Consider the following 15,026-nt stretch of genomic DNA (forward strand, 5'->3'; position numbering starts at 1 on the left):
CGCGCACGCGCAAGCCATCGCACAAGCCGGTCCTGTACGCAAGACGGAGGTGGCCGCCTCCGAAGAGGGCGGTCGCAGGGACATTATTTGTCTTAGTTCGGGTTTTTATTGTCAGTTTTTAATTCACCAAAGTCTCATCAGAAGATCCCCTGAAGCCTCGCATAATTTCACACACACACACACACACACACACACACACACACACACACACACACGCACACGCACATGCACACACACACCACGTATATACAATAGTTTCAGCCTTTGAAGTCAAAGTGCACACGCACACACTATTCTTAAGCGCACTCGTCTGCTAGAATGCTGTAGATGTCATATATATACAGCACAAACATTCACGGAGAAATATATGCCCTCTCTATCTCATATCATCTCCCTCTTTCTCTGGGCCCTGTCTCTCCCTCTCTCCCCCCCCCCCCCCCGTCTCTCCCTCTCTTCCCCCCCCCCCCCCCGTCTCCTTTTGTGTTATTATTGCCTGGCTCCATCTGACTGTGACTAAGCGAGGGGCTGTCTTCATTTGTTTCAATCTGAACCACTAATGTTCTCAGTGCCGTAAGATAGCACCATAGGTCACACACATTAGGGCTGACTGTGTGTGTGTGCGCATGTGTGTGTGTAAGTGTTGTGTGTGTGTGTGAGTGTGAGTGTACGAGTGTGTGCGCTCCTGAATGCGTGCGTGTGTGTGAGTGTGTGTTATTGTGCGAGAGAGCCAAGCGGTGTTGCGGTGTGTAAGTATAATTGCAATAAGTGTGTGTGGATAAATGACAGCTGGTGGCAATGAGTGTGTGTGTGTGTGTGTGTGTGTGTGTGTGTGTGTGTGTGTGTTTGAAGCCCTGGAGGTCTAGAGAAACATTAGATTTTTGTGTGCTTCTGTGTTGGTTTCCTATTTTCCCGATTGGAAAATTCCCATACGCACAATTGGGATAACTCAAGGGTGTGTGTGTGTGTGTGCATGTGTCTAAATGACGTGTTCATAAACTAATTTAGTGTCGTAGCGGTACAACTCTGAAGAGTATGTATTGATTGAAATGTAGCCAAACAAACAACAACATAATGATACAATAGTAATAATAATAATATAATGATAATTATCATACAATTCAGAAATGTATGAGCCGCCATCTTTGTATGTTTTGTGTTGCATACATTTACAAATCCGAGTGCTTTGGGTAGTTATAGAGATTACAAGAACAATCACATCTGCTCCATTGCACGTCCATGCATCTAAATCCTCCACTGGGGTTTATTTAACATTTAGAATGGCTTCTGACGGCTGCTTTAAGAAAAAAAAATACTTGTTGTGTGTGTGTGTGTGTGTGTGTGTGTGTGTGTGCGTGTGCGTGCGTCGGGAGTGCTTGTAATGCAAACACCCCTGACGTTTGCCTGTATATTTGATTAAACATTGCCAGTGTAATTTCATATTCTCTGTTGACAATATCTTCCACTTAACCACATTTCTATAATACATTTCTTCCTAAAAGGTGACTTCGCCAGTTGTTTTTTCAAATGAAAAGCAGTGGATTTACGTGAGGGTTGGTAATGTGGCTCATGTTGGTAACATGCTCCTGTACCCAGCTCTGAAGGGCGGTCTATTGCATAAGCAGCTCAGAAGCATTCAAATAACAACATGGTTGTTTTACGTTCCTTTAACTTTTATCTGACATCCAATGAACAGGAGCCTATCAGTGACGATTAATTCTGTTAGTTATTAATTTAACCAACAGCGTGGTTGTAGTGAGTAAAGCTGACATTTATGTTCACAACAAAAATACAGATGCGGTATTAGTGGGCAAACTAAAATTGTAACAAAAAATCCTCCAAATATTACAAAGCTTAAATAAGCTATTGAAAATATGAATATGAAATATGAAGACATTTCACACTTATCTTCCTCTGTCTCTTCCTAACATGCACTCCCTCTTTGTCTCTCTGTCTCTCGCTCACTCTCTCTGTCGCACGCACGCACGCACGCACGCACACACACGCACACTCAGTGGCAGTTAGCCTCCAGGAAAACATTATGGCTGGATGGAATAAAAGTGAATTCAACTCCGGAGTCGCACCGCTTCTAATTATTTGACTATGCTGGCCACAGATACCCTAAACCAAAAAAAATAATATGAACCATAAATAAGTCAATATCTAATAGCATTCCTCTCCTGTTTCTATCAAACCAAAGCTTTACCCACACATTCTCTCCATGCAGCGTTCTTTCTAACCATGTTGTTCATACTTCTTTCCTGGATCCGTCCCTCACTTCCCTGGCGAGCGAGAATCTCAGGATTCTCCCTCCACATACCGCCATAGAAACTCATTCAATATTTCATGCATTTTTCAACCTTCCCTCTTTCCTTGTTGGAAAACCGATACAATATTTGTGCGTGTGCATCTGTGCGTGTGCATCTGTGCGTGTGTATCTGTGCGTGTGTGTGTGTGTGTGTGTGTGTAGTCATGTTAGTGTGTTTTGTGTGTTTTCTTTGTGAAGACCAAGAAATATACTCCAGCTCAAACACAGAAAACAAAAAGTTGCCACTATTACCCCGCCATGCATAGAATGTATATATTACAGTTTCTCTGAAAAATATCTAAAATGTTTCGTTTTTCGCTAACCACTGCTACATTTCTTCGCCACAAATCTTTTTTTTTTTCCTCCCTGCTTTTGGGAGTGCAGGAAGGGGTAATGGCTCCGGTGGGAGCGACACCAAACAGTCTTTGATAAATTGTTTTTAAATCACAACATAATTTAATTTAGGCACCAATTTCCACATGGCTCCCAGAGTAAGAGCGAGCCTGCTGCACAGGGATTCACTTACCCGCACGCCCGCACACACACTCACGCACACACACACACAGTCACACACACACACACACACACACGGTCACACGTACACTTCCATCCAAACATGCGTCTTCATAACGGCAGTTGCATAGACATGCACACCCATACACAGGGCCAGAAACACATGCACGCAGGTCATTTCTAGTCTGGATCATCTTACATGACCTGCATCTGAGAGGCTAACAAAGTTACCGCCTCAAAACGACTAAAGTGGTCATTAAGGACACACTCTCTCGCTCTCTCCCTCTATTCCTCGCTCTAGCTCTATCTCTCCCTCTTTCTCTCTCTCTCGCTCTCGCTCGCTCTCTCACTCTGTCCCTCTCTCTAGCTCTATCTCTCCCTCTTTCTCTCTCTCTGGCTCTCGCTCGCTCTCTCCCTCTATTCCTCTCTCTAGCTCTATCTCTCCCTCTTTCTCTCTCTCTGGCTCTCTCTCGCTCTCTCACTCTGTCCCTCTCGCTCTCTTGCTCTCTCCCTCTCTTTCGCTCTCTCCCTCTCTCTAGCTTATCGCTCTGTCCCTCTTTCTCCCTCTATTCCTCTCTCTAGCTCTATCTCTCCCTCTTTCTCTCTCTCTGGCTCTCTCTCGCTCTCTCACTCTGTCCCTCTCGCTCTCTCGCTCTCTTGCTCTCTCCCTCTCTTTCGCTCTCTCTCCCTCTCTCTAGCTTATCGCTCTGTCCCTCTTTCTCGCTCTATCACTCTCTCTCGCTCTCCCTCTCTCTCTTCTCCCTTTCTGATGGTCTCTTGTTGTTCCAGTTTTCTTCTCTTTCTTTCTTTCTTTCTTTTGTTCCCTCCTTTCCTTTGTTTCTCTACATGTTTCCGATGCAGGAAGAGAGACAGTGAGTGATGAGGGTGAGTGAGATAGTTCACGTGGCATTATGCAATGTATCCTGCTCTGCTGCGCACACGCGCACACGCGCACACACGCACACGCACGCACACACACACACACACACACACACACACACACACACACACACACACACACACACACACACACACACACAGCGACCTATAATGGAACATATCTATGTATGTTCTGTATCCTGTATGTAGGTACCCAAGCCATTCTATTAGGACATTAACAGCTGTCCTGCTGCGGCCCGACTATTGCAGGCACAGGTGGATTGAAACGATATGAATTAAAGCAGCTCAAATAATTCCCCATCAGGACTGAGCTCAAGGCTACCCCACAATGTATCCAAAGCCAAATTAGGACTATATATAATGGGTTTGTGTTCAGAAAACACACGTCCTGTTAGACATTGTCATGTGGAATTGTAAAAAAGTCCCTCGCCCCTAGTCAATCAATACTTACACATTACACAAAGGGGAACGAGAGCTCAACTCTGGACACTCACAATGAACCACTAACTACATCCAATCCTGCTCCACTATCTACATCCAGTCCTGATCCACTATCTACATCCAGTCCTGATCCACTATCTACATCCAGTCCTGATCCACTATCTACATCCAGTCCTGATCCACTATCTACATCCAGTCCTGATCCACTATCTACATCCAGTCCTGATCCACTATCTACATCCAGTCCTGATCCACTAACTACATCCAGTCCTGATCCACTATCTACATCCAGTCCTGATCCACTATCTACATCCAGTCCTGATCCACTAACTACATTGAATCCTGCCCTCCTAATAAGGCATCGGGAACTTCCAACATGACACACACACACACACACACACACACACACACACACACACACACACACACACACACACACAGACTTTGGACGCAAAGGTAAAAGTGAAATAAAGCCTGAAACTGGATGCATACATTACAAATGATAACAGAATAAAATAATGTTAGGTGATGCAGAGATCAGGCCTTCTGATGGAGTTACATGTTCAACTGCAAACTGAACGTGAAATGAAAAAGAGGACCCCATTCATTGACACATTATTAGTATACTTTCTCCTACAGCTCAAATAAAAGGTGATAATAATATTCTATAACATAAATAACATGTAAGACGGAATGGGGGAGTGGGTTATGGTAAGGCCTTTTCTTATCTACATTTGTCTCTCTCTCTCTCTCTCTCTCTCTCTCTCTCTCTCTCTCTCTCTCTCTCTCTCTCTCTCTCTCTCTCTCTCTCTCTCTCTCTCTCTCTCTCTCTCTCTCTCTCTCTTTGAATGAATGAATAACAATGAGAGTAATGGAGGGTAAGCAAAAGGGCTTCTGTTGGTTTTCTCAGGAGTTATTTTGATCATCTGGATCATCCTCTGGAGTGCAATGCTCCTAGTAGACCCCCCCCCCGAGGTGAAAGGTCACTAGGACACCTGGAACCAGGTCTAGGTAAGCGGAGGTAGAGGAGGAGAGGGCCTGTCGGCTGATGGACCCATGTCCTCTGGAACCAGCTGGTATAGGTTCCCTCTCGTCTGGTGACACCATCAATAAGGAGGAGCAGGCAGGAGAAGCTCTGTGCACCATGGAGCAGGTCCCGCTCCTGCTCTGTGACACCTTGTAGTGGGCAGGAGGTAAAGCATGCAGCCCCTAGATACACCGAGGCTCCTCTAGGGCTGTAACCATACACTAAGGTCACGCTTCGGTACGTACCTCGGTTTTTAAATTCACGGTTCGGTGTGTTTTTCGGTACAGCAGTCTTTATTATTTTATTTCTATTAAACAATTGGATTTTGTTTTGATTTATTAAATTGTATCAGACAAATGCCTTCCACAAAAGACATCAAATACAATTGAGGATAAAAACACAATAAAGTCCAGGACTTATTTCCATTGTGGTCCTCAACACAAAACATCAGGACAAGACAAGACACTCAAAAAAACAAAAACCGTACCGAAACATTTCGGTATGAATGAGTGCATCGTTACACCCCTAGGCTCCTCTCAAGAGGCTGCCTTTGCTCTGGAGTCTGGATAACATCCGTGGACGTTATAGTCCACGTAAACCCACATAAACCCACATAAACCCACTAGTATTGTACATGTGATTACAGTTAAACTGTGATTGAATTGTAAAAATAAAGTTAGTAGCAGTAGTAGTCTAATAACATTGTCCTTAGCCTTTTTTAAAGGAATGCTTTTAAATCATCATTTCATTAAATCGTAATTTCTTGTCATTTTCTTTCATAAAATTAGAACTTATTTTATTTAAAGGAACGCAACAATCATCCGGTTATGAAAATTCAGGTAGACACTAAAGTGGTGAGCCTTGGTGTCATTGTTGCTGTACAAGCCTTCAGGTGTCCTCTGGATGTAGAGTGAAGAGCAGGAGGTACAAGCCTTCCTCTGGATGTAGAGTGAAGAGCAGGAGGTACAAGCCTTCCTCTGGATGTAGAGTGAAGAGCAGGAGGTACAAGCCTTCAGTCCTCTGGATGTAGAGTGAAGAGCAGGAGGTACAAGCCTTCCTCTGGATGTAGAGTGAAGAGCAGGAGGTACAAGCCTTCAGGTGTCCTCTGGATGTAGAGTGAAGAGCAGGAGGTACAAGCCTTCCTCTGGATGTAGAGTGAAGAGCAGGAGGTACAAGCCTTCAGTCCTCTGGATGTAGAGTGAAGAGCAGGAGGTACAAGCCTTCCTCTGGATGTAGAGTGAAGAGCAGGAGGTACAAGCCTTCCTCTGGATGTAGAGTGAAGAGCAGGAGGTACAAGCCTTCCTCTGGATGTAGAGTGAAGAGCAGGAGGTACAAGCCTTCAGGTGTCCTCTGGATGTAGAGTGAAGAGCAGGAGGTACAAGCCTTCAGTCCTCTGGATGTAGAGTGAAGAGCAGGAGGTACAAGCCTTCCTCTGGATGTAGAGTGAAGAGCAGGAGGTACAAGCCTTCCTCTGGATGTAGAGTGAAGAGCAGGAGGTACAAGCCTTCCTCTGGATGTAGAGTGAAGAGCAGGAGGTACAAGCCTTCCTCTGGATGTAGAGTGAAGAGCAGGAGGCCAGGACTGCTGGCTTGGGGTCACATTTTCCTCTAGGGATCAGTCCGAACTTTATCTGCAAATTTCTTGACGTGTGATTTCCCGTACTCGCATCGAATTGCCTTTCAGTAAAGTAGGTTTTGTTAACTTAATAAGTGTGTCAAAACAACAAAAACAAAGAATGCATTTTGCATTCCTGCGAATATTTAATGCCTTAATGATTGTTACGGATATTCATATTGAATGTGAAAATGAGGGAGTGAATTTAGCACAATTCGAAGGCAAATATTGATAAATGAATTATTATAAGCTGAGTTGAAGTTTAACACTGACGTTGGATTTGCTCTATTTATTTCCATTCACTGTGGGATGAAAGTCCTTCTTGCTGAACTCCAAACGGTGCTGTGTTGCCGTCTGCCTCGCTGCCTGTTTTCAGCCTTGACTCGTGCGTTTCAAGCACATCCAGCCTCAAAGGTGTTGTCTCATCTTAAACTTGGACTGAACAGAAATGTTAGAAAGCAATGAAAGTGATGTTTAAAAGTATCCTGCTATACATCAGACACAGCCAAGATGTTTTGGCCAATTCAGAGAGCAACAGCAAACGCCCTAGGACCACCTCTGTCTCACAGTGGAAGGCTTGGCTTACCACCAATCATGGCAGTAATTCAAATTTACAGCGATGCAGTCGTTCTCAGGAAACAAATCTTGCCTGCCTTTTGCAGAGGGATAGTTATAGTTACGAGATCATTTGTCTGTTATATTTATTCCATATTATATATTTATGTGTTATATAGTGCCTGCTGCATGAATATAAATGAAAATATTATTTAACTTGAATATTGCCTACAACCTTTTAGATCTAGTCAGATGGTCGGTTGTGTGCAACATTTATGTAATACAACACCCGCAAGCAGCAAATACAGTGAAGCACATTTTGAGTCTATGGCAACAATAATCAATATTTGAGTGTATGAGTAAGCATTCATTATAAGCATTTTCATTATTTGTGATCTACAATTTGTGATCTACCTGGTTGTTAGCTGAACTCTGAAGAACTCAAAAAAGAGAAATGTGCTTCAAAAGCTTCACAGCCCTGTTATAGAGTTGAAGAGATGTGTAAATAGACTGAGAGACACAGCAAAAAGCCAGTGTTAGGTTTAAATTTGGTTTTTAATATCTAAATCAATTTAAAAGCTGCCTTCAGACAACTTTCCAAAGATACTTGCAACTTTCGATACTTTTATGTTGGTTTAAAATATGTATCACGGTTGGTTTTTAACACTGCCAAAACAGTGCTTCAACCTGATGAATTGACTCCACTCTGTACACAGTGGAACAGAATATCTGTCTTTAGCTGTCACAATGCCCGCGCTGCTGACGATGACAACAACACCCTCAACCACCGAGCAGGCTTAAGAATACTATGGAGTAAAGTGACCTTCAGAGGATCTAGCTCATTGTCTAGCGAGGCTATAACTGACATTTACAGTAAGGCAGTTAACGGCAGCAAATGTCATCCCCAGCAGCAAAGCCTTAGCCAACACAACAGCCCGGATACATGCCGTATGAATATGCTTTGACACAATATTTAGTTATTTTGGCCAACGCCTCCAGTGATTTGTGTTGCTCTCAATTTATATTCTAGATGCGTTCATCTCCATATTCATTTCTCTGTTCTTCCTTTGTCCCCCTACGGTCTGTCATGGCTTCCGTTTTCACTATACCTGCCAAATCCCCTCTCTCGACTCCCTCTTTAACACTTTCATGTCACCGTTTTTTGTCGCCAATGCTTAATGTCAGCAGTGTTGAGGGGTTTATTATTGGGTTGTTTCCAAGGTGAACGTGCTACTTGGTAGCACTTAATAATAACTGAAACTTTGTCATGGTCCTCACTTTAGATTTGCTCGCACAAAAGACTTCACTGATGCTAGATGAGGTCGCAGAAAAGTCTTAGCTAATGGCTTCGTAATACTTTACGTAATATTTTTTCAGCTTTATTATAGAGAGAGATATAGAGGAAAGTGGGAGACAGAGGGGAAGACATGCAGTAAATGACCCTGGCCGGATTCGATCCTGGGTCTCTGCGATTAGGACTGTGCCTATATGGTATGCGCCTTAGCCCAGTGCACCCTTCTTAATACTTAAAATGTAAGAAGTATGTCAAAGTAAAAGTATTGAGGTTCCTTGATAGATTCAGCTATGTAGTCTGTAAATGTAAGTAGCATTCGAAAGTAACGTCTCCGAAACATGGACGATTAAAGGATGCATACCCACTTATCAGAACCTCTTCTTCTGCCAGCTGCCCTTTCGTTACATGGGATTATAGAGTGTGTGAAACTCAATTGTAATTGAAATTGGATCATCTAAATACATAGGCTATTTGGGTGTAAGGAGCGGAGAATTCTCACGTTACCGGCTGTATTTGGCGCGTCCGAGCCAGGGTTAAGCTTCAAGAACACTCGTCTGTGAGGATGTGTGGAGCTCCGTCTGGCCAGAAGTTGATTTTGACGTCTGCATCCCTGAGAGGGTTAGGCTTCTCGGATAATTCTAGAACAACGCCGCTGTGTGTGGCGCATCTCATATGCAACATCACTCATTACAACACTCCTCACAACCCCGGTACTTAAACAGGATTACAAATGGGTTGTAGCCTTGGGGATCACATGTAACCGCTCGGATTCAAGCTGAAACAGGGGGTACAGTTACACTTCAATTCAAAGTTTATTGGGTAAAAAAATAATTTCTCTAGAGCCATTTGTCCGTTGTTGGCTACTGTAGAAACATGGTGGTGCAACATGTCGGCCTCCGTGGAAGAGGACCGCCCCCGCTGTGGACATGAGGGGCTCCATCTAAGGCAACCAAAACAACTGGGACCAGTTCTAAATAAATTATAAATACTACTTTATTATTGTTGCAAGTGCTACACTCTAAAAACTTTAACTATACTCTACTCAATTTAATCTGTGTAACATTTTACACTTAAAAATATTGAGTAAATTTGAAAGCTGTGAAATCATTTAGATTTACTTTATGAATTAAGTAAATGTAATTAAAAAAATTAAGTAGATCTGAACAACTACATTGATTACCAGGAAATATAAAATTGAGTTGATATTAATTACTAAGTCTATGCAATAGTAACCCTAAGTTCAAACCACTCACAAAAAATGAGTAGATATAATTCAAATGTTAGGTAGATGCAACTGAAAATGAGATTATTATTTAACAAAACAAATCTGCTACACTTACTTAATGTTTTTAACATAATGTAATTCATACTGGACTATCAAATATCAGAATAAATATGTTACATTTACTTAATTTTTAAAAATGTATTTACTCTTTAATCTAGGAGTACTTCAGTTCAATATATGAAACAAAATAATAAACATAAAGCAATTCTACACACATCATTTTAATGAAACATTTATTTGTCTGATTTGACAAATATAAAACATCAAGTTTAAATCCGAACAGCTTATCTTTGCAAATGACATGTAAAAATGTCCATGCTATAAAAACAGCTGAATTGAACTCTTGATAAGTGGTCTCTCAAGCCTGGGTGAAATGCACCAAGAACTATGTGCCCTTCAATTTAAGTCACCACACAATGCATAAAATGCCATTTAACAGAATATGTTTGGCATTAATCTCAACAAATCTCAACTTGCATTACTCTTGGTATATTATGTAGTTTAACTTTCAACATGGTTTACTCTCGTCAGTGAGCATGTGACAATGTCCATCAGGCTGAAATGAATGCAGCATATGGCTGAAATGCACCAAGAACAATGACATTTTGCATAAATGCACCAAGAACAACATTTTGCATCCTCCTGAAATGCACTATAAACTATTTAAGATATTTCACATTAAAGTTCCACAAAAGCAAACAATACAAGTACAACATGCAATTTAACTACGAATGGAAACTGTTATGTAAACATTAATAGAACAGTACATCAGCTAAACTTTAGACTTGCCAATGAACAATTCCCTCACTAAGAGAGCATCTTGCTGAACAGTAGCCAGCAACTACATACAGAGGTAATTCTTCAGTCTCTGAACCTTGTTGGAAAGGTTTCCAGCAGTACTTTCTGGAATACCTCAACTGCATTTGAGGTTCTTTGGGTATCGCAGATCCAACGCGTAGGTCAATCCCAACAGATAGCAGCAGGCTCTGCTAAGATCCCCAAGACTGCTGAGGACAGTGTTGCCCTCAATCACAATCCCGACATCGACTGACCCGTCTTGGTTTCGCAGCAGGTAAATCTTCATGACCTCCTCTGCCAACTCCCCTTGAACACCGGCAGATCCATCGGCAGCATCCTGCAGACATTGTAAAGAAAAAAAACTGTTTAGAGCTCACTTTTAACCTGCATGTCACAAGACAAATACCACATACTAACACAAAAGAGCAAAGCAGGATATAGAGTGGACAAATTGAACTGTGGTGGTCCCAAATTTGTTTTTGATCTCTTTAAAAACAGACAAAATAACTAATTAATGCTTCCATATAATTTATTTCTCTCTTCAAACAAAATGGACACAGAAAATAACATTTGATGTATTTAAAGCAGGACAGACAGACAGTGAAATCAGTCAGCATCGATCTATAAATGAATGTGGGTGACTCGTACAGTATCTGATGTCCACAGATGCTTTATACTATATGAAAAGCAGCTTCTTCTTTGTGTGCGGTAAGGAAAAAACAAACTGTACTGCAGCAACTCTATGGTCACCCATGATTACATTGTTAAAAATGACAAAAACTACAGTATTATACTAACCTCAAAGTCCTTGAACAAGGCACTGGCATCTTCCCCCAGATGGTCGATGAGACATCGGATGACAACCTCACGTGTCTGTTGAATGGGGATTCCACTCTGCAGAACAGAAAGTCTTTCAACAACTAATAAAATACAATACTACACATTCAAGCAGAGCTTTGATTTTTTGGAAAAACTTTAATGTCAAACCTTTCAATAGAATTTACACTAGAAAAAAGTACCTGGAGTTGGAGTGTAGTTATGTAAGAATAAAACAAAACATGTAAAATGGTGTGCAGAGGATGTGAGAGATTGAGGGACAGAAAACTAAGAAAGAAAAAGCAAGAACTGTTAAGGAAGGCTGGAGGATAGGAGGATGAATGAGGGAGAGTCAGAGGGGATAAAGATAAGTTGTCTGATTAGGATATGAACATGTAATTATTGATGGTAATTAACTTAAGGAGAGAAATGTGAATGAGACAGGTGGAATTATGATTATTACAGGTAAGGTATGAATTGAATTGGTGGAGGATAAATTTTAATACCTGAAGTAGAACACTCATTTGTGCCCGATGTCTCTCTCCTGCAGCACCTTTCTTCGCTTGAAACAAGGACAGCAGTTTAGGTGTATAGATGTCCAACATTGCCATGAATTTTGGTTCAAGATTCAGTGTGGTGATCCTCTGAAACTCTGCGCTAACCTGAGAGAGATGAGAAAAGAGAAAAAGGAACTGGTGACTCATCTATTGTCATTCAGCAAAAGCTTAAGTCCATACTGAGATGAATAGGATGCAAGATGTTCCATTATAATTTTTAATAGGATGTACAGTCACCAGCCAATTCATTAGGTACACCTATCTAATGCAATCCAGTACAACAGCTGTGCCATAAATTATTTTTATTTAGCTTATACATTTTCAGTTTTTGTTGACATTGTCAGGAAGGTGATAATTATACTTTGTTTATCATTGAGGTCATCGTGGATGGTGGTGTATTATATTGAGCGGTGTCCTTATACTTTTGTCCAATCCATTAACATACGTTGAGGGGGACAAAATATTAGGAACACTTTTCAATGTATTGCACTCCAGCACCACCCACTACAACCTCAATAATAAACAAAGTATAATTATCACCTTTCTGACAATGTCAACAAAAACTGAAAAATGTATGTGTGGCAGAGCTGTTGTATTTGATTGCATTAGATGACACAGGTCTAACTAATGAAGTGCCGGTGAGTGTGTAACTGTGAAACATGCAGGTTTTCAGTCCACAATATGTGTTGACCACTCTGTTACAACAATTCCAATTACTCACTTGCGAGACATCAAACAAGGCGGGCCATCTGTCCTTGATGTCACTGATGCTCATCTGTAGGCTGACAACATCATGTCTCCTATGTGCAAAAGTTCTGCACATCAAGTCCTTGATGACTGTGCTGTCTCTCTTCTTTGATTCAGCGATTAGTTGGTTTCGGTCCAGCTCTTGTTGTTCCTTACTCTCTCCTGCAGGATAGTGTGGGAGAAACACCACTTCTCCTTTCCGCGCTTTCTTTATATTCTTTGCAGCACACTTGTCATCCGGGTGCTTGTTCTTAAGTGAGTTGCAGGCAACCTCAGGAAATCCAAGGTTTCGGAGCTTGGACCTGTAGTTTCCCATCTTGTATTTAAGACTATACATCCATCCAAGCCAGCCATTACGACTGCCTAGCTCTGTCAGGCATTGATGTTTTCTGACTAAAGCCTCTGCCACTTCACCGATCTGAAGGCCCGTGGGGTAGGGTGTGTAGCTGTACATGTAGTCCGCTAATTTTTCCATGATTTCAGATCGCACCCGAGAATTGTTAAGCACAGTACCATCTTTGACAAACTATTCATTGGCATTCCTCAGTACTGCCTCTGTTGCCACAGAGAAAAATGGAATGATGATTTTATTTGGCCATGATGTCGTCTGAGGGCTTCCACGTGGAGATAGGTGTCTTGTGAAGACACTGAATCTGCTGTTGTATCAGTAGCAGAGCTTGAACTGTCATTCATTACATCTGTCTGGTTTCCAGTCAAAGCAGTCAATGTAAGAACTACAGATGGAATAATCACAACTTTGATTGTCCCCTTGTGTTTAATCTGGTTGGTAGAATGGAGAGTAAAGTAATCACCAAAGTCCTCATCCAGGTAATGCAGGGTAAAATGCTCAATGAGTCCAATTGTCTCTTTTACAGTCTCATGTAACTGTTCTACAGTGCTGGGTATTCCTGAGGACAGTGTAAGCTTTTCACTCCAGTGTTCTATAACAACTTTCAAGGCAACCAAATCCATCTGGACATAAACAGACAAAAATCAATCTTAAGGAAGGAAGGTGTTAGACATTTAAGAGTCAGACTTATCACCTAACACTGGCAAGCAATGTGACGTTTCAATGTAACCATGAGTTTTCCTCCCACAAAATATGCTGTCAAGGGATACGTGTCCCCAAGTTCACTATGCTGTACCAGGGTCATTTTCCCAGAGTGGTCTAACATAAATGTCCTAAAATGTTCATCATACCAGCTGTTAAGCATTTTCACAATGAAACTGACACTGCCATCTACAATAACAATCTGTGAAATTATAACAAAATCAGGTATACCACCAGTTGACCCATAAGGCAAAACCATCCCAGCAGCATATTTAGTTCCATGGATTATGGCCACATTGGTCAAATTCACAGAGGTTTCTGTTGGATAAACTGCCTTGAAAGACTGCTGTATTCCTGTATCAAGTATGTCTAATGGAAGAGATGATATTTTTGTGACAATCACCGCAGGTTTCAAAGCATTTTCTTGTGAACTGTATGCCATCATCATTTGGTGCTTTGAGGCAAGTGACATACATACATTTCTGAAGTTGTTTGTGTGTCTAACAACTTGCTTAAAGAAACTATGTTTTGCCTCAAATCGCATAGTCCAGAGGCTAACCAAAGGACCAAACCCTCTTATCAAATCAGGAAAATGCTCCAAAAAATGGTGCTTTGGAATAAATTTTTGATCTTGGAAAACTTCCAACAGCCTGTGACGATGTTCTGATATCAGCGTGTCTAGGTAGCAAATACTTTCCTCAGTATGAATGGGGGCTACTACAAGCGCAGTTATATCTTTTAAAATCATGAGAACGTGCCATGCTGGATCATTTAGTGGTATAGTTGCACCAATAATATATACCAATAATAAAACCGGTTTTCACTGACGATCCCACCAATACTTTTACGAGAGGCCAAATTTGCTGGGATAGGTTGGGGGTGATCAGTTTTATCAGTCAATTTGTATGGAAATTGAGTGATGGACTTGTTATGTTCTGTCAAGGTGAAGTACTTCCTGTGGATGAACACATTAAGACACAGTGCCAGTTCCAAAGGAATTATTCCTTCAAAAAGGTAATGTAGAAGGTCTGGTGGGTAGCCGGTTACAAAATGGAAATGACTTAATTTCTCAGTGATGGGACAACCTTTCTTCACACCACAACAGTGTACCAGAGCAGGATTT

At 41.6% G+C, this 15,026-nt stretch overlaps 1 protein-coding gene across 1 annotated transcript; it reads right to left on the reverse strand.

Moving 5' to 3' along the window:
* Window positions 1–10,847: 10,847 nt before the first annotated feature.
* On the reverse strand, window positions 10,848–13,327 carry LOC311340845 (uncharacterized protein; the record flags this gene model as incomplete). The annotated part of the gene is made up of 4 exons (XM_084465740.1): window positions 10,848–11,069; window positions 11,531–11,626; window positions 12,055–12,210; window positions 12,827–13,327. The coding sequence occupies 4 exons, from the start codon at window positions 13,325–13,327 to the stop codon at window positions 10,848–10,850; spliced, it is 975 nt and encodes a 324-aa protein (XP_084321866.1).
* Window positions 13,328–15,026: the final 1,699 nt, after the last annotated feature.

This window comes from Micromesistius poutassou (assembly GCF_964030765.1).
Source record: "Micromesistius poutassou genome assembly, chromosome: 3".
Taxonomy (NCBI): domain Eukaryota; kingdom Metazoa; phylum Chordata; class Actinopteri; order Gadiformes; family Gadidae; genus Micromesistius; species Micromesistius poutassou.